Here is a 26189-nt window from a genome sequence, read left to right as displayed (position 1 = left end):
TGTTTTTAGACTTCGAGTCCTTTGTCTTTGATAGGTATTAATGAGGGATCATCCTTAAGACTCAACTTATAATACCTAAACACCTTTTTCTTCACGTCAGAGTGATGTCATGCAACATGCCTCAGAGGAGAAAGACCCCAATGAAAGCACATAGCTGGTTAGGGCTGTTTCCATTGCTGGAAAGTATTGTGGCAGAAGGGTTATTTACTGGAACTGAAGCATATTGATTTCTGTAAAAGACTTATTGAAGAAGATTCTTACTTTAAAATCTATTCCAAAACCAAAAAGGAAAAAAACCCCACCACCCTAGAGAAACAAGAAAACTGCATAGGATAGCTGATGCCTTGTGGGAAACAGCTTCAGGTCCCTGATGTAATTCAGGCACAGTGAAAACTTGCAGTAATTCAATGGCATCTTGTCTGTGCAGACAGGATGTTTATTGCTATTAGTGAACCCTTGTTACACAGTTGTTTCTGTTGATAATGTGAACTCCTGGGATATTACATTGGTTTCTATGTCATAGAATCATAGAATGGTAGGGGTTGGAAGGGACTTTTAGAGATCATCTAGTCCAACCCCCCTGCAGAAGCAGGGTAACCTAGGTCAGGTCGCATAGGAACATGTCCAGGTGGGTCTTCAAGACCTCCAAGGAAGGAGCCTCCACAACCCCTCTGGGCAGCCTGTGCCAGGGCTCCCTCACCTCAACAGGGAAATAGTTTTTTCTTATGTTTAAGTGGAACTTTTTGTGTTCCAGCTTCATCCCATTACCCCTTGTCCTGTTGCTAGCTACTATAGAAAAAAGAGATGTCCCAACCTCCTGACACCCACCATTTACATATTTATAAATGTTAATAAGATCCCCCCTCAGTCTCCTCCAGACTAAACAGCCCCAGTTCCCACAGCCTTTCCTCGTATGAAAGATGTTCCATTCCCCCTGATCGTCTTGGTGGCCCTGCGCTGGACTCTCTCCTGCAGTTCTCTGTCCCTCTTGAGCTGAGGAGCCCAGAACTGGACACAGGACTCCAGATGAGGCCTCACCAGGGCAGAGTAGAGAGGGAGAAGAATCTCCCTTGACCTGCTGGCCACACTCTTCTTGATGCATCCCAGGATGCCATTGGCCTTCTTGGCCACGAGGGCACATTGCTGGCTCATATTTAGCTGATTATCAATCAGGACTCCCAGGTCTCTCTCTGCAGAGCTGCTCTTCAGCAGTTCGACCCCCAGCCTGTGCTGGTGCATGGGGTTGTTCCTTCCCAGATGCAGGACTCAGCAGTTGTCCTTGTTGAACCTCAGAAGATTCCTCTCTGCCCAACTCTCAAGCCGGATGAGATACTGCTGAATGGCAGCACAGCCTTCTGGGGAATCAGCCAGTCCTCCCAGTTTGGTGTCAAAAAAAAGTCCTCCAGACTTTTCTTTCCATTCGTGAAGCCATGCTGTCCATGTGCTAAGATTTGCCAGGGATGCTTTTTCATGATGCTCAAGTGTGTTCAACCTTCGACACTTCCACAGTATAGTAGCATCATGGTGAAAAATAGTGGATACATGTAAAAGCTCCTGTGAAAACTATTTCCCTTGACAAATCCGCTGCATTAAGGCCATGTAACTGATACAAAAAGCAGCACATAGTTTCCTTGACTTGAAGGATTTTTCCAGTCTATTTCAAACCTGATTGTCTGTGTGATTTGACTTCCTTTTAGATGTCAGGAATACTGAAAAGCTCACATCCCAGACAGGCTGTGGTGTACCTGCAAGGCAAAATTCTTGTCTCTGTCTTACAGAGGACAAATCCCAAAGACTGTTGCCTTTGTGTTTGTAGGATTGTCAGCAGAAGGAACTGAACATGTGGCAATATTAATAACTGGGTAGCATTCATACTTTCATCCTTAATTAAAGACAAGTGGGTATGTGAAATATATTTCCCCAGGGCTGTGGTGAGGGAATATCCACACATGTAATTAATCTAGCTGCTGGAAGTCACTATTTCACCACTAAAATGAAGCAGAAAGAGACACCAGCGAACAATACGGGCACACTCCAACATTCATTGAAGTCACTGAGAAACTTGTCTTTTGACTTCAAAGGGAATTGGACTGAACTCTGCAAGATTATATTAGAACACTTAGAAATCATTAAGCCCTTATTCTTGCCACACAGCAATAAATAGAGCTAGAAAAACTATAGGTGGATTTTAATCCACTCCCTACGTTTTTTAATTGTTCCATGTTTACACAATTGGCTGCATACAGCTGGATTAAATTGGACATTTGCCTGGTGATTTATTGTGTTTGCCTGTTGCTGCATGGCATGGTCTTTTATAGTCTTGTTTCTCTGTATACATTGTCTTCTTGAATGCTGACACAATCCTTGCTGAAGCGAATACACGTGACCTTCTGTGAGTTGTAGTATTGTTATTTAGTAATTTAAGTATGGTACAACCTCTGCTCTGAGAGTGGGGATGTGAAAGGGGCTGAAGGTGTTATCCTTGCTGCCAAGGGGATTAGCAGTGCCTCAGAGCGGGATGGGGAAGAGGTCATAGAGCTGCCATCACCACAAAGTGCTGCTGATTGATGTCCAGTATCAAGAAAGCACAAACCAAGCAATGCATGGTCTAAATTTTGGATGTTCTGGACTACTGCTGGACATGAAGCACTGGCAGACGTGTCTCATGATAGAATTCAGAGGCTGGTTGGAGCCTTCAAGGTGCAGGAGGATAAATGTCACCCAAGCAGGTTGTGATTATTCACCCCAGTTAACCAGAGGAAATTTGGAAATTGGGTTAACCACTAATCTGTCTGACTTCAGAGATCTGTGGCTATTTGACGTATTGGAGGGAACAAATAGTTGTCTTGAAATAGATTGGACAGTGGTCACAAAGGCAGTTAGTGCCTAGGTTTCCCACACCTGGAAGATAAATTTTAAGTCCCATTGAATCTCAATTACATGTGATTGGCAGGCTGTGTTCAGGGAAGCCCACTAACTGACTCAGGGCACAGTTGAGAGTTCATCCACTTGCAAACTTGTTGTGCGTACTTATGGTATTTATTTATTGCCTTGACTTCATCTGCACTGAACTCATGCAGAGTCTTTAAGTAGCTAACATTTAAGAGGAAAATTTGCCTCTGAAAAGGTAGAGTGTTTGCTGCTTATGTTTTGTGGTATATTGGAATTCTGGAAGTCAAGACTGAACAGAGCACAGTGAGCATTTTGTCCTCATGAAGTAAACTGGACTAAGTGTTGCATGTTGTGACAAATTGCATGAGTGTTGTGGCTTGGGCTTCAGCAACAAAAGGATGCAGTCTTTTCTTCCTATCAGACACATAATGTGGAACTGTTTAAAACATCTGATGTGAGGCCTAGAATATAGCAAATAAAGAAATTGAAAAACTTTCCTTACATACTGAAAGTATTACTGTGCTCTGAGAGTGGGGTTAACTGAGAGTTTTGCTTTCAGAATCATACTGGAAGATGGCTTTTCTTGTCCCTGCATGTCTGTTATAGCCACATCAATATCTTCACCTATCTGTTCATTTAATTGATACTGCAAAACAACAAGGCAAGATGGAGTTTTCTTTTCTCCAACTGAGTGAAGCACACTGGAGCTGACCTCAGTCAAAGTCTAGGATTTAGAAAACTCAGATGAAGATAATTTGCTCTTTGCTTCATCATTGTGCAGGACTTAATGGAAACACTTCCTAATTTATTTTATGTTTTTAAGAAAGTGTCTTGGTTTTACTGAAAAACACTTGATTTACAGATGTGCCAAATATGCCCCTGCTTCTGTGAAATCAAGGAGAGGTCCCAAAACAATTAATTTTATTTATACATTTTTTAATCTACTGACTTGTTTTGGTATAATTTGTTTATTCCTGTTTGGCATGGAGAAGAGAAAAGGAAAAAACTATTATAATGTGAGGGTGATGGAGCCCTGGCACAGTCTGCCCAGGGAGGTTGTGGAGTCTCCTTCCTTGGAGGTCTTCAAGACCCACCTGGACATGTTCCTATGCGACCTGATCTAGGTGGACCTGCTTCTGCAGGGGAGTTGGACCAGATGATCTCTAAATGTCCCTTCCAGCCCCTACCATTCTATGATTCCTGCTTGCATTGTTGAATATAAAAATCTGCTTTAATTGTATGTATAGTTGTTAAAGTCTGCTTACCTCTATGCCTAACTGAAATATCTGTTTCTTTATTTTTACAGAAAAGAGTCAAAGATGTCATATCTCCAATTGTGTTTGAAGCTGCGTACAGCCTTGGGGAGCACATGCTAGGAAGAGGGAAAGAGGACAAGGAACTACCTGCTCTCAAACCCATTCTCCGCTGGAAGAAAGGACAGAAGATAGCTCAAAGGAATCAGGTCAGAGTTGGACTTACGCTGTTTCCCTAGAAGGCATGTGACTGAACTGACAGCAGAAAAGGAGATGGCCAAGCTCTGGATGGTTTGCACCCAGTAGCCTTTTTGTACACTCCCTGCTGTTGGTGACATCAGTGCTTCTCCATAATATAGTAGAGACTTGTGCTGACAAGGTTGGGCAGCACAAGGTAAGGTCACTTTCTTATTTCAGTGTTTTTGCTGAGAAGGAAAAGGCTGAATAAGGAAAGGATGAGAGAGGTCTTACTCCTTCTGATTTTTCCCCTTCTGTAGGAGGCTGTTGTGAAAGACTTGGCTCTGATCTTCTTTCTAGGTTGAGCCTTCCTTTGTGCTGCAAGGGACAGGGCAGGCTCCAGGAGAGAACATAGGAACTTACTCCTCTGTATGAAGGGAGAGTGGTGGGCAGAATAAAGAAAAAATTCCCTGGCCCAGCTGCCCTTTTTACTTTAGGGCTCCTCATATCCAATCATGTGTCAAGGCAAACTCACTCCTGCTCTTATTGCAGGACATGCTGTGCTAAAATAGTATGATTTGGTTTGAGAAAAAGCAATGCGTAGGTGAAGCTGTATACTTAGTAGGATCCTGTTTTGCTCCACTGCAGTGCACAAAACCCTTCTACCTTTAATTTTGGAAAAAGCAAGAGAATTCCCTTAATTTTGAGACCCTTCTTACTTAGAGAGTAGAGATCATACTTTAAAAAAAACAAATATTTTTTTTTCTCCCAAATTGTCCCCAAAGGAATTGAAGTGTGTGTGATTATCACACCTCTCTATTTGTTTGTCTTCATCTCACTAGCCTGTTTGGAAAATGCTGGCTAATTTTGGCAGGTTTTGAAAGGGTTGATCAAGACGGTCCTTATGAAGGCATGACCTGATCTAGGTGGACCTGCTTTGGCGAGGGGGTTGAACTGCATGATCTCTAAAGATCTCTTCCAACTCCTACCGTTCTGTGAATAAACATCTTCATGAAGCAGGCAGTCACATTGGGATGAGAAACTCTGTTAATGACTTTTCAGAAGACTCCAGTTTGAGTGTGGTCCTTGTAGGTGCAGGACAGTCTGCTGAGGAAGGAGCCTGCAGGACAATTCCTACTGTTCTGGCAGCACAGCATCCAACCGTGAAAGTCAAGGCTCTCTAGGGAAATTAGGCTTTTACTGTGGTTTGCAAAACTTCCTGTGTGTCAATTGCAGGATAATTTAGGCTGGAAGGAGCCTTTGTAGATACAATTCCTTGCTCAAAGCAGAGCCAACTTAAATCAAGTTGTTCAGGGTTGCATCCAGTCAAGTTTGTTTTCCAAAGCATGCTTACAGAATTATGAACTGGCATGATTTATGAATAGGAACCTTTTAAAAAAAGGTGTGAAAAGTCTGTCTGGAATCGGAGCCTTTCAGCAAGGAATGGTTTTTAATCCTGGGAAGCTTATGTCTACTGACTGATACTTGCATCATCATTTATAACTTTCCCTTTTGACACTATGTGTAAGGATATGTTACTGTGTTGAAATTGCAGGTCTTGATATTGCTTAAAAAACCCTGAGTAAAATGCTGAAAGAGATTTGCTATGTCATATACCCAGGTGTATCAAATTATATTTAACTCTAATCCTTGCACTCAGACACATGAGTATTTATTCAAGTATGCTGTATTTTTTATAAATGTATGAAAGAAAGATGCATGCAAGAATTATGGGTTTTTATGAAGAGGGATTGTCTGGCTGTTACGTATCTGAATATTGTGTTGTTGCAATGACAGAGTGGGAATTTGTGGGGAACTGTGGAACTTGGTCTGTGTGCTGAAAACCTAAGTGTTACAAGAACAAAACTGCTTAGATGCTTTACCACTGGTTTTAAGCTCAAAAGGTCACATCTTGCCCTGCAGACATAATCTCAGATCAATATTAAAATACCTAAATGCTGAGATTATAGAGCAGAAATGAAAATATGTTGGGAATTTCCCTGACTTGTTTTCTTGTGTAATTTGGATGAGAGAGAAGCAGTTTAACAAACCCTTTCCATTTGCTTTCCAGATGTTCACTTAGCTTAGTAAGAAAAGGATTTTGATGTGGGGTGTGCCTGCAAGTGTGCTTTCAGCTAAGGAAGCGGGAAGAGCTTCAGAGTTAGTGTGGCGGTCATGGTGACAAAGCCCTGATGAATTAGCCTTGAGGCGTGGTGGCAGGGTCCTCAAAGACCGATTTCATGGGAAAATCAGGGCGTAGCATCCTCTTTCAGGATCCTTGTTATCTTGCAAGTAGAAGTTGTTTTAAAAGGCCAAGAGGGATCATAAGAACCAAAGTGTTTATAAAAAAAGGATTTATTTTGAAGTGTCTAATGGAAATGGAGGGACTTTACATTTTGTAAGTCCAATTCCAGACAGATTTAGTGGTCTGTGTTTTCAGATGATAGAACACAGATGAGGACAGGTAGACAAGCTCAGTGCTAGTATTGTGTCTTTAACAAAAGGCATTGTGTGTGGTTTGCAAAGGTCCTAGATCCTATTCAGTCAGTAAGATGAGGCATTTTGAAAGAAGAAATGTATCTGTTGCTTTGAGGCACTATTACCATAGTTTTAAGACACTTTTCTAAACAGACTTGGTGGCTGTTTTTTGTGAATGAATGGAGGAAGCTGGAAAGCTGAAGAAATGAGAGGGAGCTGTGACTGGGCAGCAGGGGGAGAGACTTCTGTCTTCCAAGATCTTCCTGCAAGTCTGCTAGACCTACTTGAAAAGCCACACATCTTGCAAACATATGGGCACTGCAGTCATCTAGATATTTAGTGTATTTAAACTAAATTGATGTTAAAGCTGAAGGGATCACTTTCACTGGGATTTCAGGTTGTTTTTCATGAAATGTATGTTTCCTACATGCACACGTGACTTACCAACAAGAGTGCATAGTCCTATGGCTCTCAAATTAGGAGGCAGGAAAGCCAGCCATCGTGGGGCCTCTTGACATGAGAATTGAATATTATGTTGAGCATATCAAGTTCTTCATGGTGCTTTTCTGTAATAAATTAAGGAGTCAACTTCAAAATAGTTTTCATGAACACCTACCACCAGAAGTGACATCTCCCTAATGACATCATCATGGAAAAGGATTTTCTTTGTCCTTTAAATCAGTATTAACACTGAATGGGAGAGAACACTCTGGTCTCATACTAATTGCTTAGACTGTAACAGAGCTATGGAAAGAGCAAAGTAAAGGAATGCATGGATGTGGGATGTCCTTCAAAATGCTTTCATTTGTTGGACACCTTTATTTTAAAAGCATGCAGTGAAAAATGCTTGGATTTTTTAAAAAACAAGCCTTTTCTGTTCAGTGAAGGAACCTACTTCTATTCCTAGATGAACTGTGCTTGAAACAATCAAAATATCATAATTTGAATGTGTTATTGACTTGAAGAAAAAGATCTTAACTGAAATTTCCTAATGAGAAAGTGTGGAGTCTTGGGACCTAATGTATTGGCCTTTTTTGTAAGCAAGGAGGCTCCGATACTTCAAAATGAAGTGATGTAATTAAACTGCTCCAAGGGACTGTTTGGCCCAGGATAGAATAATAGTTTATTTCTCATGAACCTCGTTATGTTCTTGGTTCCTGTGTATGCTTACCAGAAACGATGGTTGCTATAGCTTGGTGTAGTTTTTCTGTGTTAGAAAAAGCAAATACTTAAGCGTTATGTGTACATGTTTATTGATAGATGCATCAGCAACTTGTACAATTGTTGGGTGGAGGCTGGTTGTGTGGAGAAGATTATAACTCAGTGGCTAGCCAGGTCAGTTTTGCTCAGACAGAAATTCTCTGATCAGTCAAGATTGGGTGGAGAGGGGGAAAATATTCTACTTTTTGAGTGTGTATTATGAACTTTTAAAACTTCCTACCCTGGGGATGACTTTCCATTAGCTTCTTTGTTGCCTCCCAAATCCAGTTGCTACTTCCATTCCCTGGAAAAACCTAATAAGTCTTCTTACTTCAGGGAAATGAATGTGTGTTTAAAACTTGGTTTGGCTTAGTTAGTTGTAAGTGGTTTGTACTATAACATTTATTTTTGTATACCCACCATATAAATACATGTCAACCAAGGAGGAGAAAGATTTCTTGCCAAATACAGTGGGGATTTGTTCCTAGTAGCATGCAGTAATAGAGTTCAAAATGTAGTATGCTAGAATCCTGCCTAAGTACTGTAATAAAATCACCTGCTGTTATGTGGATGAAGACACCATTTTGCTATAGGAAAATATTCTCAGTAGACTTAATTGCGTCATTGTCTTCAGGACTTTGTGAATGAGCTGCCATAAAACTGCTTATAAGAAGAGACAGAGAACATTTAGGACGTTCTGTTCCCAGCTCTGCCACTGACTTTCAGTGAGAGTTTGGGCACAGTGCTGCATCTCTAGGTGACTGAGGCTGCACGTCTCTGGGATAAACTTCAGCTTTTTAAAATGGAGAGGTATTTCTTAAATAAATATTTGTGTTTGAAAAGCAGTTTAAATATCTACATGTAAATTAGCTTAGTTAGCAGGCATGAGAAAGTATAGAAGCTGAATTATGAACACTTTAAGTGGGGTTTTTTGGTTTTTTTTTTTGGTTTGCTGCACAAATAATGTCATTCTCTGTTTTAAAATAGGCACACGTCCCTGGTCTCATACTGAGCACAAAGCAGGAGCAGATGTGGACAGGCTGAAATGTAGCATCCATACACTCAGCACGGTCCAGGTTTGGGACATTTCTAGGAATTGGTGTAATTGCTCTATCCTGATAAGATGCTGGAATGGTTCTTGGCACGGTTTTAGCCTGTGCTAACTACTGCAAGCCATTCTTACACATGAATTGGGAGCTAGGATGCTCCTGTCTTGGAGTCTAAGGTAATTTAATTTACTGGTACAGCTGAAGCCTTGGTACTTTACTATATCTGTCAGTAGCTGGATAGGTGGAAAGTTTGAAGATTACCTTAGTCCGAGGCACACAGGAAATCTTTGGGAGACTGCAGGAGTCAGATTGTGCTCTGGATGAAACTTCTTGTCACTGAAGTGTTTCCTTCTTAGACAGGACAAGCTCCCAATTTGTCTTCTGCCACTCATCTTGCTCAACTGCCATTGTTTTCCTTATGGTTGCAGTGGGATTGCTGAAAGTGATGATTTCCACTCCTCCCTCTGCCATCACTTCAGTAGTGTCGTCTTTTGCTGTAGACAAGTTTGATTAGAATCGGTGCTGAACTGGCAGGGACTGGGTGCTGTTTGTGCCAGGAAATCTGGAAAGGACTCACCCTGAGCATGTACTGGCATGTGGGCTGAGTATTACATTTGCCTGCAATAAAAAGGAAAGATTTACAAGTCTGGAAGAGATTCAAAACTGAACAAGAACAGCAGGTGTCCAGATGTGTTGTACTTCTGAAATGTTTATAATTAGTAAACTTGTTGAAGTAAGAATCAGTGGAAATCTCTGCCTCTTATGGTATGCCTGTTTCTATATTCTGGTTCTTAAGGAATGACAGGCTTGGCCTGTAATTGCCCAACTTATTCATATTCTTGTTTAACAGTTGAAGAAAAACACACATTCTCGGTTATTTTAAGGCATGGTTTAATGCCCAAGTTTGGATCTTGTAGGTTTGCTAAAAAACAATAACCAGCATCATTTGCTACTATACATGTGAACACACACACATAGAGATATATAGATCTTCATTTCTGTGCATATGTGCTGGGAGAGGGTCAAACTTAGAGTGATCCTGTCTTACATGGTAGGATGTGAATTATCTGGTTTAGTTCACAGGTTCTTCAAATAAACAAAGGTAGAAAAAGGAAAGATGACATCAACATTTGCAAGATGAATCCTAACTTAAAATCCTACTGGGTAATTTCTCACAGCATGCATTTAGTTTCTCAGCTGCTCTGTGGATAGAGAATTGTAATTGTGAGAGAAGGGGAGTTCCAGCTTACATGTGGAACTGGAGAAGAAAAGTGTAATATTCTTGATATGTCACAAAGACAAGTGACTGACTTCAGGAAGGCAGGCTCCATTAGGTCTGTTCATATATTTTTGGCACTTATGTGAAGGATTAGTAGAGCTTAATTGGAATGCCTCATATCTTGAGAGGAGATAAAATGATAGTTCATTCAGTTCAGAGTACTTCAGTGCCACAAAATCCTTGTCAGTTCAAAGTAGCATTCATAAATACAAACCCACTAAAGTGCAGGTGGATTACGGGAGAGGACTTTCATATATCCTTGGGGGTCTGAATGAGCTAAAGGTAGACATCAACTGTGTATCTGTTAAAGACTTTTTTTTGCTTTTCCAGCTGACAAAACAGCTGCCACATCTGTTTTTCATTTGTCATTGTTATGCTTTTATATTTTTAATTACACAATTGTGTGATGAGTAAGAAAGGTTTTGACTCCTGTGTTCAAATGTTTAAATATGAAAGCATCCTGAGTGAAAAATTCATCTTGCACAGTGCCACTTCCAGGAGTAGAAATAAGGAGGTTTAGAGTAGAAACTGTTCTCGAATATCATTAAAGAACTCTCCTTAGATGATATAATTGAATTATTCTGTAGTCATCCAAAATCAACGGAAGACCATTTAAGACAAGACAGGAAAATATATTGAGACGTGTGCTGCAGAAATCCATCCTATAATAGTGTGGGGAGATTGGACTAGATGATCTTTAGAGGTCACTTCTGACCCCTATGACTCTATGATACAATTAACCTGACAGGTCTTTCCCATCTATTATTCTATGAATTTATAAGGTCTGAAGTCGTGTATAATGAGAACACTATTCGGAACTGTTAATGATTTAAAGAAAAAATTGCCTCAGCCTGAAGAATGAGTCAGACTAGAAATCTAATACAGCACTGAAAGGCTGGGGGTGTATTTCTGTTGCCATCAATTGTAATTCTTCACCCCAGGAGAATATGAAGACAAAAGATTGCATTCTAAAATCCAGTCACTGCTGTGAGCAATAACTAATACATATGTTTATTAATTTATGCCTGCCTTCAATAGCTAACAGGTTTCACGCCTGGTCTTTTCTCAGCAACTGACTTCATTTGGGAGTTCCTGTTCCTCTTATATTTGAGTGTTCTCTCCTTTTTAGCTTGGTGTTCTAGCCCAGTTTTTAACACTTACTGAAAGCAGGATGCAGCTGAAATAGGAGAGAAATGATTGCATTTGGCCTTAGATGGCTTGACAAGTGGCAATATCCTAGTTAGGAGCCAGAGGCCTATAGTTTTCTAATCAGTAAAGTGAATGAATTCCCCTGTTGCCTTCTCCAGCTGGAGAAGTTCAGCTTACATGGCTGCACCCTTACTAGTGTAGTAAAATAGTCATTACTGGCCAGTTTCTGGTTTCCTACACTAATACACTATAAATGAGCATCTGTTTTCTTCGCATGAAGGCACGCTCTGATGAAGTCTGCATGGAGCTGAGGGAGCTCTCTAGCTAACCTTGGTCCCCTGCAACCCTGCACTCCTGGCATGGCTCTTTGGTTTTGAAAGAAGAATTTACTCCCTTGGTATTCCTGTCTTCATCACATGTTCACTCCACCACTCACTAGGGGTACTGTGGAAATCACATATTCTCATTTTCACCAGCACATCTGATGAAGTGCTGGCAAGTTTTGCACAGTATTAATTGCTTTTCAAGTGGGAATTTAAATAGAGCATTTTGCACTTTGCTCAGCAGGATATATGAATGGACTGTTTCCATGAGTAATATTGTAAAGCATAGGATGTCTGAGGAGGTTCAGTCATTTTCTTTTTCTGTGGTCAGTGAGTCTGTAGGTAAGTTTTGTTTTGTAGGCAACTTTAAAATGTGAAGCCAAAATTTGAAAAGAAGTCTAAATTCAGGCTCTTTGTATATATATTTATATCTTTAATATATATCTATATTTAATCCACATCAATATCTAAGTGATTGATTTGTAAAGTCATAAAATGGTTCCTATAAAAGGCAGTGAGATTTGCTTACAGCTCAGTACTTGTGAAAATTGGATCACAAATCCTGGTCCCTAAATAAGGACCCAGGACTCTGACTTCATCAGGTAACATGGTAATAATAGTGTTAAGTTCTAGAAAGTAAAGAACTATTAGACTAACAAGCCCCTTTATCCTGCATCCTTTAAGCAGAATAGCTTTTGTGTTACTTGCCTGATCTATTTGCTAAGTCATCACATATGCTGTAGTGTTATGGTGACAATTTACAGGGAATCATTTCAGAGATGGGAATACTGTATTCTTAACCCCTTTTTATTTTTTTTGCATAGGCTGCCATCCTGTTGTGATGTATGTTGCATAGTTTATGAAGTTAATGGATCTTCAGGTACTGAGGGCCACTTCTGCCACCTTTTAAGAGCTATCTGAACCTTTTGTAGACTGATGTGTGAGGAAGTAGTTCAAAGCCTGATCCAGAGTGAATCACTATTTTGTTATCCAAACCATAACCTGAGTTCTTTTGAGAATCCTGTTTTAGCCCCTTCTCTTCAAGCATTGTCCTTTAGCTGTCACCCATCCTTTCACAGAGAAGGGAATTCTTACTGGAACACAGTGCTGGCAAGCTCTCAAAGGCTTGATTGCACATTTTGACTACAACATGGTACTCCCATGTGCTTCCCAAGTTTTGGGAGGTTGGATATCTTGAAATACTATTTTTTTTTCTTCATTTATTGGATAATTTCCAGTATTTCTGTGGGCAGAAGTGCCATAAACACAAGGCTTTCTACCTTTATTTTTTTTCCCTGTTTCCTGTTCTCTTGCCTACTCCCAGGAACACAAATGTGTTTCACTTTAGATAGTCATTCAAAGAAAGCGAAGCAATTTAGCAAACCAGCTTTGAAATCCTAGATCTCCTTCCACTGAGTGGAAAGTTCTGACCATCAGGCTGAAGTCAGGCTCCTTCTTGCTTGTTTTACTGCCTGGCAGCATTCCTTAGCAGTCCACCGTTAGTAGGAAGGAAAAGGAGAGCATCTTCACACGCAGTACCCAGCAGCTTTGTGCTTAGGATGCCTTGGGGCACAGGAACAAGGCTGTAATTCCCTTACTTTCTGAGGCAGAGGACTGTACATTACCTTTGGCCTTCACCAGAAATTGTGCAATTTAGTCCACTGCCTCTCTTGAAGAGGCAGAGTGGACATAAAGGTACTTGCTTTGAGGCTCCTCTCTGAGTGCCTGTTTAGACATATCCCCTTCCTTATCAGCTGACTCTAGGTCTCTCCTTACTGTACAATTAATTGTGTGCTTGTTGTAATGAATATATCTTTAAGGAGGTTTTTTGACTTACTCTCTGGAGGACATGGGCAGCATCTACCTCTACTGACCTTTCAGGATAGATCTGCTCTATTCCTTGACTTCCCAAGAAGGATCATCTTCTCCACCCAGTAAAGGTGCCATGTAGAATTTGACAGAACCACATTTGTCCAGGACGTTTGGTCATCTGGTGGGAACTGCTATGGAGCAGTAGCTGCACTGTGTAGCTGTACCCTGTAGCTGCACTGTTTCCTGCTGCACAGAAGCGAGCAGAGGGCACTCTGGACTCTGGGAACGCTGGATTTGCTCTCTGCTTTGCTGTAGTTCTGGTGACTGCAGGCAGTCTGACAGACTCACTGTGCATGCACTTTACATTAGCTTTGTCTTTCTACAGTAAAAATGTGTCCTAGAAACATGGGCATTATCCTGTCCCTGTTGCTGAGCACAGAAACACTTATTTCTCTCCTGGAAAGGCCACACAAGTGTGGTAGCCTTGAGAAAAGAGATACAGCTGTATTCAGGACAGTTTTGCCCCTTGCCAATGCTGCCACCTGCCTTGAAATTTTTCTGGTATGTGTTTCTTAGGTAAAGAAGCTTCCTGACCATCTCTGATCTAATAAGAGCTGTGGGGTGGTATGGAATCCAGTAAGAAAGAATCTAGTAAAACCACTGTTCAAAATTGCTTGTCTTCCCTTTGAATAATAGTAACTGTAAAAATTGTGAAGTGTTTCCATTGTGCAATGAGTCTGTTTTGCCCTATTTTCCTCTTTCCTGTCCTGGATAATGCATACAGCCCATTGGTTATCTTGTTCAACACTTTTAATATGGAAAGAGCTCTATAAATCTCTAAAATAATCTTGTAAAGCTGAAAGCCCTTTAAAGAACTGCTTAGACTTAACATCAGTGATTGTATTGTAGTAGGACCTGTGCTTATCCCAGGAATGGACTCCTGCTTTAACAACATGTAGTGTGGAGTTAGGTGGGGTTTTTGACCCCAAGAAATCACAACCCAGGTAGACCAAGTAAGGGCACAAGGAAAGAATATGTAAGTATGTGTTCATAGATGTTATGGGGATATAAAGGGTATTTACTTAATTCTTTGGGAAAGATTTAAACAGACAGGAATTAGTCAATTAGAAAGGCAGAAACAACAGGCTGGGGAAGGGGAGGTTTGAGAGCAGGGAAGAGAATGGAGAAGCTAGAAGGTTGAGGTTCTAGCAAGCACACTAAAAGCAGAGGTAAAGTCATGCCAATATCTATCCAGACCAGAGAAATAGCAGAAAATAGCAAAATAATCTGTAACTGTTATTAGCCTGTGATGGGAGTGGGCTACTGAACCAGCTGTGGCTGCATCAACAGATTCCAGTAGCTGGCTAAACTGGAAATCCTTTCTCCTCCCTGAATCGAATGAGTTCAAGATCCTTCACAGAAACAAAGGGTTCAGTCCTACACAGTTATGCACCTTGGGGACTCATCCTTACTTCCCTCTTCTGTCCCAGTGCAGTGTAGGAACTTGAGTTTCTATGACATAATGAAATACTCCAGTGTATTTCAAAGTAACTTGCTGTCTAGTGCATGAAACATTGGAAGAGGTTTGAGCTCAGAAGGTATAGAAAACTAGGTGTTTGTTCATTCTTTCTGAAAAACCACATCTATAGATGCAGTAAATAATTTGAGGATTATTAGGTACTTAAATGTACTTGCAGTATTTTATTCTTTGAGACATGTAGGTCATATCTTTGATATTGCTGTTTGCTTTGCCAAGATTTCAGCAATTCAAATGAGGAAACTGTCAGGCAAGAATATTTTTACAGTTTATTTTTCTTTCTTCTCTGAAGGTCAAACAGCCTTTCCTATATACATCTGCTGCAGTGGCTGAGGATTAGTTCTGAGGACTTTTGAGAATATACCTCTGATACATGCCATGTTTTGAGAGATATAGCTCATATTGATTGCCACCTCAGGACTGTCCTTGTCCTTTGGTGTAGTAGACTTTATTAAGAAGGAAGAGTAAGTTTAGCTTTTTATTTAAATCCTCAACAATTCCCATGTCTGAGAAAGTAAAAGTTGGAAAGTGAAGGAGCAAAGTAAATAGCCCCAAATGAACGGGCCACCTCCTATCTTTCAGCTTTTTGTAGCTCAGTACAACATACAGCATAGTTTGAGATGTGCTAGTCCAACACCAATGAAGTTCATTAAACTCCATTTTTTTTTTGGAGAGCTCTGGCAATATAGCAGACTGCTACCTAAGCCAAGAATTTTCCTGGAGAGACAAGCACTAGAAATATCTGCCCTCCGGGCGTAAGATTCAAAGTTTTTCTCTAGTCCTGTTACAGCTGGGCAGAGCTCTTAAATTATTAACTCTGTATCTTCTTTTATTGATGTTTGTTTTTTTTTTCCCTCAGAGTCATTTCAACCCTATCAGACCATTATGTATGTCATGCACAGATTTGCTCTGTCTTTGCCTGTATGATTGGAATAAATTTACTGTGGTAATAAAAGCAATGAATTCAAGATTGTATAAGGGAACATTCAAGTTGAAGGAAGAGATCAGTAAATTTTTAGTAAGCTGAAGAGCATTAAAACTGAAAGAATGCATCTTCCAGCCTGCAAAGGCCTGTCTTGTGCTCAGAAAGGTATTGGTCTCTGTTCTCAACAGCACGGGAAGTAACCGTGATCTTGGCAAGATTTGAGTTTCCTGGATGTCAGGAACTTTCAACTACTATCATAGAATGTTAGGGATTGGAAGGGACCTTAGAGAACATCTAGTCCAACCCCCCTGTAGAAGCAGGTCCACCTAGATCAGGTTGCATTAGGAATGTGTCCAGGCGGGTCTTGAAGATCTCCAGAGAACGAGACTCCACTCTGGACACTCACTCACTGGAGGCTGTGTCATTTAACCATGACAAAGTGTTGTAAAGATTTGTATACATTCATAGGCTTCTTGCATATTCCCCTTCTTTATGTGGCTTAAATAGCATGCCTATGTCTAGTGGTATGTCATCCTTTCACAGTATCATTATTCTCATAATGATAGTCATAGAATCATAAAATAGTAGGGATTGGAAGGGACCTTTAGAGATCATCTAGTCCAACCCCCCTGCAGAAGCAGGTTCACCTAGATCAGGTCGCATAGGAACATGTCCAGGTGGGTCTTGAAGACCTCCAAGGAAGGAGCCTCCACAACCCCTCTGGGCAGCCTGTGCCAGGGCTCCATCACCCTCATAGGGAAATAGTTTTTTCTTATATTTAAGTGGAACTTTTTGTGTTCCAGCTTCATCCCATTACCCCTTGTCCTGTTACTATCTACTATAGAAAAAAGGGATGTCCCAACCTCCTGACACCCACCCTTTAGATATTTGTAAATGTTAATAAGATCCCCCCTCAGTCTCCTCTTTTCTAGACTAAACAGCCCCAGTTCCCGCAGCCTTTCCTCATATGAAAGATGCTCCAGTCCCCTGATCATCTTGATGGCCCTGCACTGGACTCTCTCCAGCACTTCCCTGTCCCTCTTGAGCTGAGTCTTTACTAGAGTTCACAAGATGGATGGCAATTCCATTGTTTGAGGGTATCACTGGTACATAACAGTCTCTGTAATTTCTTTTATTGCTTTCAGGGTAGCAGAAATGTTTCCTACCATACAAAAAAAACCCAATAAAACCAAACACAAACCAAAACAGGGTTTAATTTCTTGTCTTTAATATAGGCTAGTGAATGTTTGATCAATGATATCCTTACTTGCAAGACTGAGTACTGAAAGTAACTCGATAAATCATTTCTCTTTCATTTTCATCTACGTGCACTGAGAAGAGAAGTGAGTGCCAGAACTATTTTGCGAGTGGTAATTCTTGTCAGATGAAAAGCAGGAATAGTTGGAGAAAAACCTCAAAGAGTCGGGTTTTGGGGAAAATTCTCGTTTGATTAGAAGAGAACAAAAATGGTTCTGATAAAGATGAGATTTGCCTGCCCTTGCATTTCCTCAACACTCATGCCATATATTCCTATATTGCAAATTTTGGTGGGATTTGTTACTTATTTCATCCAAACACGTTGCCCCTTTGGATTTTGAGTTTACTCTTTTCATGCTTTAACAGTTCCTTCCTGTTTTTCACAGACTGTTTTTGAGCGGAACTGTCAATCTGATGACTGTGCTGCTGATTTGAAACTTCAGGGTAAATTATTGCTGTCTAGGTGAGTAAGTGAACTTTTTCTTCTTCTTTTTTTTTTTTTTTATGGAGTAGTGTGCCGTTCACTGTATCAGATCGAACTGAAAACTCAAAATACATACACAGGCATTTTATATCCAAACTAAAATGATGACAACGATGATATCACCTGTAGTGCAGAAAGGTCTTGAGATGTACACAAAATCTGAACCTGGGGTGATGGGCTCTGTGCACATACAGGTGAATCACAATCACATCAGGCCAATCACAAAAGACAAAAGGGAAGAGAAGAAAGACAGAGGCTTTTTCAAAGCCAACCTCCCCCTCACCATCTATGACACGGTATGATCAAAACTGACTGCAGAAAAGTAGTTTTATTCAGAAAAAATGTCACATGAATGGTTAAAATCTTTCAGAACATGACAAATAATTTTCTTCAAGTTATCTCTTTCTGAACTTGTCATTTTTTTATTTTCTTGATATACTGCTACTCTTTGTCAGACTCTTCTTGTTAGTAACTTGTAAGAGAGGTGTCCAATTTCACTTTCGTCTGGGATAATAAACCTCATCAAAAAGATCAGAGGTGAAGTTTGTTTTCTGTCTCTTGTGACTGGTGGGCCTAGGAATATGCCTATTGTTTTGCCAGGATGTAGTTACTCACTTTTGGGATAAATCAGGGTAAAGGTGAACCTTACACATCACTTCTTTTTCCTTTTTTCAGCATTTTTAGCACATTTTTAGAGGTGGAAGTGCTGATGCTGGCATTTGATTGCATGCCAGAGGTTTTGCTGTTTGATGGAGATGCTTTCTGTGAAATGATTTGCTGTCAGGTCAGGAAAGAAAGCAGAACAGACTGCCCTGCTTTAGGGGGAAAAATAGGAATAAGTAATAGTCAGGAGATATACACACATTTTATGTCTACAGCATGCTGTAACCATACTTGAAGGCAAAACTGAACCAGAGTCAAGTCTGAAAAGTTGTGGACCTCTCCAGACACGACTGAAGTCCACAGGAATGTTTTGGGGGATTGGCTGGGAGCAGGGTTAGGTCTCAGGTTGCAGAGTCCAAGCTTGAACTGCATTAATCTGGATTTTTGACCTTTTACTCAGTCTTTGTGGTGAGCAAAATCTTTTGAGAGCTGAAGATGTGTCTGTGTGGACTAGGGAAGCCAGTGTGGGATTTTGTCCTGCAACTGAGGAGTAATCAATTAAAAGCAAGTCCTAAGTCTTGTCAGTTGGTGCATGGTAATCATAGTTTACAGTAAGAGCTGTATTTGTGATTGGAGTATTAGACTGTTTATTTTTAGGGCTGTTGTTTATGTTACCTCATAGATTTAAAAGCCACAACTGTCAAAAAAGGCTTAGGATATTCAAATACAGTTTCTACATTTGTATAGCAACATGGTCTCAAATCTTAATTATCAAGTGACACTCTGAAGTCCTGCTTGAAATAAACAAGATGTCGTCAGATCCATCAAGTCTGCACTGAATGGATTTTCTTTAGCTAGAGGGCTGGGTAAGCTTCAGCTATTAAGAAGCAACACGACACATATCTCTAAGGAAAACAGATTACTTCTTTATTACACTTAAATCTTAAAAAAACCATGCATGGATTCTGATGTTAGAGAAGTGCATGTATTGAAGAACATGTTAATTTTTCCAGCCCCGTGTGTCTCATGCTAAAGAATTCTATCAGCATTTTTCCACATTATGCCTATTATGCAAAGCCTCTATACAAAGCTTTTTTTTGGTATAAAGGAAGAAAAGGTGACTCGTTCATTCCTATCTGCACTAAACAATTGACTTCATTGTTAACAGGGTTATGGCAATGCCTTTGTTTAAATAATGTCTTTTGACTAAGTTTGGACTTATTATTGGAAAGAATGCAATTAATAACACAGATGTATGGGCTTGAAATAAACAGGATGTTTATAGGAAGTTCTGTCTTTCAGATCTGCTGTAGCTCTTTGAAGATGACATGGATAAGGTGATCTGGTTAAGATCATCTACCTGGGCTTGCAAAAGACTTTAATTAAGATTTCTTACAAAAGCTTCACAAAGAAATTAAATTGCCCAGTTCTGAGAGGAATGGGGCCTGATAATGACTACCTAAATTTAAAGGTAATCAACAGAGGAGGAGTAAATAGTTTTCCTGGTGAAGAAAACTCCACAAGTGCTTTGTGCTGGGGCCAGTAGCGTTCATAAAGGATCAGGGAAATAATCTGCTCAAAATGAATAGTAAGGTGCTAAAGTTTGCTAATCATACTAAACTATTCAGATAGGTGAAAACAACAAACAAGGAGGTGTGTTTTCATGAAGTGTGTGATCAATCTGTGGATCTTACTGTTAGGAATGTTGTAAATGCTTAGAGTTTACATGGCAGAGAAATGTCAAATAAAAATGCTGGAAGCTGCAGAGATATATTGGCAAATAACACTCTGTGCTTGCCTTGTTCTTCTATATGCCTCTTCTTTTAGACATGAAACTCACCATTTCTTTGTTATTTCCTGTTGCTGAGGTGTTGCTGCATGTGGAAATGGTGCTGGGCACCTTGTGAAATCCTCCATATGAAGCTGGAGAAGAGGGTAGAGTCAGATTCCTTGAAAGTGGTTGATTGTAAAAAATGTTAAAGACTTCTAACTTTATCTGGAAGCTTTTGCAGAGATTTGGGAGGGTGAGGGTGGGATGTTCTGTCAATTCCTGTATTTGGGTTCTTTAAAATGCTTCTGTTACAGTGAAAGATGTCCTTGGAGGCTTGGGGTGAAGACCAGGGTAATGTGCTGTATTGAAGAAGACTTAAAATGTATTTAGTCTGGAAAGTAAAAGATTTGTTTTCAATTAACAGATGAATGTCTTTAAGGCTTCTCCACTTTCATTAGCATCAATTTGCATGTAAATCTGTCCCAGATTTCTGAAGGATTGTGGGACAAAGGAGCTAAACTCCAGAGATTGAGAAAAACCTTGCAAGGGAATGAGGTGTGCAGAGACAGTGTGCTCTGGCACCTTGCGTTTGAGGACTTGGCTAGATAAGATCCCTTCACAGAAACTCAAGGGTTGGAAGGGACCTTGAAAAATTTTCCAGTCCAACCCACCTCCCAAAGCAGGACCACCTAGAGTAGGTAACACAGGAACTTGTCCAGGTGGGTTTTGGATGTCTCCAGAGAAGGAGACTCCACAGCTCATCTGGGAAGCCCATTCCACTGCTCCATCTGACCTCATCTGTTGCTGGCAATAGTCCTGTGTTGAGGAGGATGGAGATGGATTATATGACTTCTAGAAATCCCTTCCAACAAACTTTTCTGCAGTTTTCTGACTTGTCTTGAGGTAAATCCTCTCTGTAACCTGTACAAAAAAGCCTCAATAAAAACCAGCTCTTTGCCAACATGGAAACGGCTGCCTGGGATGGTTATGGGAGTCCTCCAGCACGGTGCTGGAAACCTGCCTGTGAGACTTCTCACTTTCTGCTGCTGCTGCCTCTGCCAGTGAGAACATGCAGCATTGCGAGGGTAGGAACAGTAATATCAAATGTTGCACATGACAAAGCAAACTATGAGGATTTAAGTTTCTGTGGCAGGAGTTAGACGGTAGCATGCAGAAAAAGCTACAGGAGTCTGTGCTGGTATTGCTACAAATGGGTCTTTTTAGTGGTTGGGCTGGACTTGTAGGAATATGAGTGTTCTTAGCCTAAAACTGCAGTAGGCAACTTAAGAGTGAGGAAAAAAGCGCCATGGAGTGTGCTGGGGATCCAGTGAAGGTGATGGTGGGAGAAACTGAATGAGTAGAAGAGGTGTTTTATCTTTCCAGTCATGACTGTTTTAAAATCCATTTTTCTTAAAGAATAAACATGTGAAATTTTGGCAGCACAGACCAGAGACACTAGTCATTGCTTCCCCTTCAAAGAGTCTCCAGTATTAAATCTTGCAGCTGTCATAAGAGATGACAAAATCTGGCCCTATCCATGCAGCAATGGGGAGATTTCTAAAGGAAGAGACCTGAGAGTATCTTAGCATAAAGAAAGTATTTATGTACTGCATGCAGGTGACTTGAATGACACAATCCGAAACTATAAGAGAAAGGAATAGAATATTTTGCAATGAATTTAATTTTTATGGCCACAGCTTTGGGACAGCAAGAGGAAACCAGTTTTCCTTTACAGCAATGCAGTAATGAAAAGCAAAATGCAACTAAAGTGTTCTGTTTGCTGCTATTTTCAAGTATTGCTTAATATTAAAAAGGTACTTATTGCATATCATGCTTGACTTCAGTGCCTCACTTTGTTTTTTCTCAGCTTAGCAAATGTATTTTCCATCAGGTTTATGTAGCAAATAGCATGTTTTTATGGATCATTTTTGTATCTACTTGTTTAGAAGTTGAACTGCATCTGTTTTCTCAAGATGTGCTGGGGGAAACCCTGAAGGAGGTGTTCTGTACCTAAGATTAGACCTCTCCAGCCCTTAAATATCTCCTAATCCATTCTTCTGGTACTTTATAAGATACAAAAACACTCAAGTCTCTTAAGATCCCAAGAGAGCAGGGTTGACAGCAACAGATATCTTGCCTGACATGCCAGGGTAGTTTCAGGTCCTGAGCTGATGCCTGTCCATTTGATTGGCACTGTGCAAAGGCAACAGTATTTATCAAGCCTTGTTTGGGTTGTAATGGGAACACAAAACTGTGGAGAAGACCTTTGAGTAGCAATGAAGGTGTTTGAAAAAACAGATTTTCTTCCAGCTATAATAAACAAAGCAGCTAAAAAGAGCAGAGCAGAATGGGTGTTGGCTTCTCTGTGAGATGCAGCTAGGAAGGAAATCCTGTATGGCTGTGTAAATATACTGACAGCCCATGTGCCACAATGAATAGAGCAGCTTTACTGAAAACAAACAGTACAAAGAAGAAAGATGATGTTGTGGTGTGTCACAGAGCTGCTGTGTTCCAACACAAGCTGTGCGTATAGTATGTAAATCAGGTTGTAAGCACAGGGCTATGAGCCCCCTTGGATAGAAAATGCTGTAATAAATACTACTGTAATAAATATAATAGCAACAGAAAATGCTGTAATAAGTATTGCTATTCCTGAGGAGGTTCCAGGAGGAAGTCTGTCTTCCATATATTTATGTGACATGAGATTATCCTTCATCTGTCGTTAGAAACAGAATTACTCACCCATTGGAGTACTTCTGAGTCTATGTTTGGCTGTTTGGAATAAGCAACTAGCTCTTACATGTTGGTTCAGAGCATCCTTAATAGCCACCATTCATTAGACTCAAATTTATGTTCCTCCCCTACAGAGTGGCTGGAATTCCCATATATACTCCTGCAGATTGTTTATTTTGGAAATGTGAAATTGGAAGCAAAAGCCAAAGGGATGACAGGTGCATTTTGCAGAGATTTTGAGGGTTTTTTAAATTGTGAGTTTTTCTGAGTTGGAATTGATGCTTTCAAAAGTTCTCTTCTGAAATGGGATTTTTAAAGAAATGCCGGATTTTTAAAGAAATGCCCTTTTCCAGTTGAAATGTCAAGTTTGTGACTTGGGCCACTTCTGCTTCTGTTGGACTCTCTGGAATTTGCCAGAGAATGGACAAAACCCCAATCTGCAAAAACTGAATATGAAACATTTCCATTTTAATGAAATAGTAAATGAAGTAGCATTTTCCATTATCTTCTGGTCAGCTTCACAGAATCATAGAATGGTAGGGGTTGGAAGGGACCTTTAGAGATCATCTAAGGCTGAGGGGATTTGGTTTTGGCAAATAGATTCCTTCTGTGACTTAATAAAGGATTACTATGTTTTCTGCTAGCACTCCTTCAGTTTTTGTGATCTGTTTTATGCACAGCTCTGTATTTGATAGGCAGTTAGGTGATTTAATGGGATGTAATCTCCCAATGCCTAACCCAGACCTCACTCAAAAGACAAGGGAGAGTGTGCACCACCATCTGATGGCTCCCCCGCCCCCAACAACTGAGCTTAAAAACTAAAGTTCAGAAACATAATATTTGTATTAGTGAAGAATGCATAATTTCACTTAGGTGACTAGATATGCAGCTGCAAACTGGGTGGCTTTGGAAGTGCTGTGCCATAGACACAAGGATGAATGTGTTCATGGATCTATTAACATCAGTGGCAGGACTCCCTCTGGTTCACTGGGTACATTGTCAGACATTAGGTACCTGCATTTGAAAAATGGACCTCTGCAGTTTCATATATGACTTGTCAAATTATGAGCAAAAAGAGACTGTAGATAGAAACATGTTATGACAGCTTTGTCCGATTTGCTTTTCACTAGCGTAAGATGTACTGGCCCAAAAGAGGTTAGTGCAGTAACAGTGCAGCAAATCAGTGTCTTATGAAGGAAAGAGAAATAGCATAATATTTTGATCAAAAAGTTTGAACTTCTTCAGTATATCTCATTAATATAGTAGTATTTTATTTTAAAAAGTTAATAGAGCTTTTCACTGATCATAGGCTTTTGCAAACCCATGGAGAAAAGCCACAAGCCTGGGGTTTAAAACTGTTTCATAAATTTGACCATGCTCACGCCTCAGCACTTATCTTCCTTTGATCACACAATGGGGATTTGTTTCCAGAGAGGCCTCACGGTTCACGGCATGCCCGTTGTGGTTTTATGCCCCTGAAGTGCATCTTAACAAAACAGTCATGATGAGAAAAAACAATATCCTTTCATTTGGAACTTAATTACATACCCTGATAATATCTGTTTTTACCTTCCTCTTCATTCATAGCAGATGAAGAATTTGCTTTCACTTGTTTTATCTTTCATTGAACAAACACTTCTTTCAAAAATACTCGTGACGTTCTGTTTCCCCGAGACAGGCTGCCCTGGCTCCCCATCTGAGCTGCTCAGATGGAGCTCATTTTCTGCTTTACAAGAAACAACCAAAGCAAAATGAGTAAATACTATGACTTAGCATTTCTACTGCTAGGAAAGCAAGTCTCGAGTTTTCAGTCAAGACTTTGTGAGTGTAAGGCTGTGTGTACCAACATGGATGTTCTCAGCTCTGGAGACACAAATGCAGAGCCATGGCCAATCCCACCACAGTCGTGTGCTTCTCACTGCTTACTTGGTGCTGTCCTTATTCAACATCTTTTAATCTACCAAAAGAAGTATTTCCAAGGAAAAACAGAAGACAAAATACAAACAATGGATACAAGTAGATTGTTTTTTGTTTGCTCAAAATGTCATACAAGTTTCACACTTTAAGTGATTTCATAAATTGTGCAGTTTATTGCTATTTCCAAGTAACTTGCTGTGCTGTAAAGAGTACAGTAAACAAAGTGCTCATACCATATAGTATCATTTTAGTACAGTTGTAATTCTGTTTGGGATTTAGTCTTTTCAGTGAATGCAGAAAGCAGTTTTGATTCCTAATTAATATTTACTTTGATTTATCTTTTATCTTCAGAGAGTTAGTGTGTTGAATGCTGTGTTTATGAGGCACAAGGAAAAAATTGTTGTAGCTCATCCAGGATGGGATTCCCAGTTTCCTGAAAGGGCTGTTTAGCAGGGCCTGCAATCAATCAGGAGAAAGTATAAGTTGCAGTGGGAGCATCATCTCAGGAATGAGGGAATGTTTTCCCTTGTTGAGGGTGAATGGAGATAAAGGAATGGTTTCTTGCTTTCCATCTGGTTAGTTGTGCTCAGAGCTTCATAAATCTCTGCTAAAATAAATAAGTCCAGTTTGATAGCAGTGGGCAGGTCTGGGTTTTTTTTTTTTGAACATATGGTGATTGAACTCACATGGATGGTAATAGAGCCATCAAGTGATGAGTGGTAACAAACCTCAGTAGTCCACATCTCACCCAAGAATACAAATTCTGAATCCCTGTTTGCTAATAACAGGCCACTGGTGATCAGTCAGGGATGCTGTACAAGCCAGTCTTGTCACTTCTTAAATATGGGTTTTGTTTTGTAAGAATCGCTTGACTGTATCTACTAGAGGAGAATTTTGCTCTTTATTTTTTTGAACTAGACCCAAAAGATATGCTGTTTCATATAATTTTAATTCATTGCTGAGCTAATGTGTAACCTGGACTTCCTTGTCAACATCTCAACATCAATATTTTATGGGCCAAAGATAGTTCAAGTCACCATATTGTTTCTTGCTGTAGCAACTGAAGTATAAAGCTAACAAAACAAAAGCTTAACTTCAGGCAGTGCTGCCTTATGTTAGCTGCCTCCAGAGGTGAAGTTCTTGATTCGTGTACAGACTACAATGCTAAGCAGACACATCATTGTGTTATACTTGCAGAATATACCTTCACTGATGCATATATACACATGTATGTACACACATATATATGTATTATGTCCTGCAGTTACAAAATCTAGTAAGGCTGAGATTCTTCAGAAGTCACCAAGTAAATCATTGTGCTATAGAGGAAATGTGCTGATATGGGTAGAT

At 40.1% G+C, this 26189-nt stretch overlaps 1 protein-coding gene across 2 annotated transcripts in view; it reads left to right on the top strand.

Annotated features, from left to right (window-relative positions):
- The window catches only part of ITGA9 (integrin subunit alpha 9), a 222723-nt gene that overhangs the window by 107118 nt on the left and 89416 nt on the right, over positions 1-26189 (top strand). For both annotated transcript variants that reach the window (XM_061996749.1, XM_061996750.1), the window contains exons 16-17: positions 4199-4354; positions 17718-17794. In XM_061996749.1, coding sequence (XP_061852733.1) covers positions 4199-4354; positions 17718-17794 — 233 coding nt within the window. The remainder of the gene's footprint in view (positions 1-4198; positions 4355-17717; positions 17795-26189) is intronic.

The sequence above is a fragment of the Colius striatus genome, chromosome 5 (assembly GCF_028858725.1).
Source record: "Colius striatus isolate bColStr4 chromosome 5, bColStr4.1.hap1, whole genome shotgun sequence".
NCBI lineage: Eukaryota > Metazoa > Chordata > Aves > Coliiformes > Coliidae > Colius > Colius striatus.
Note: the sequence above shows the minus strand (reverse complement) of the source record. Positions and strands in the feature narration are given on the sequence as shown.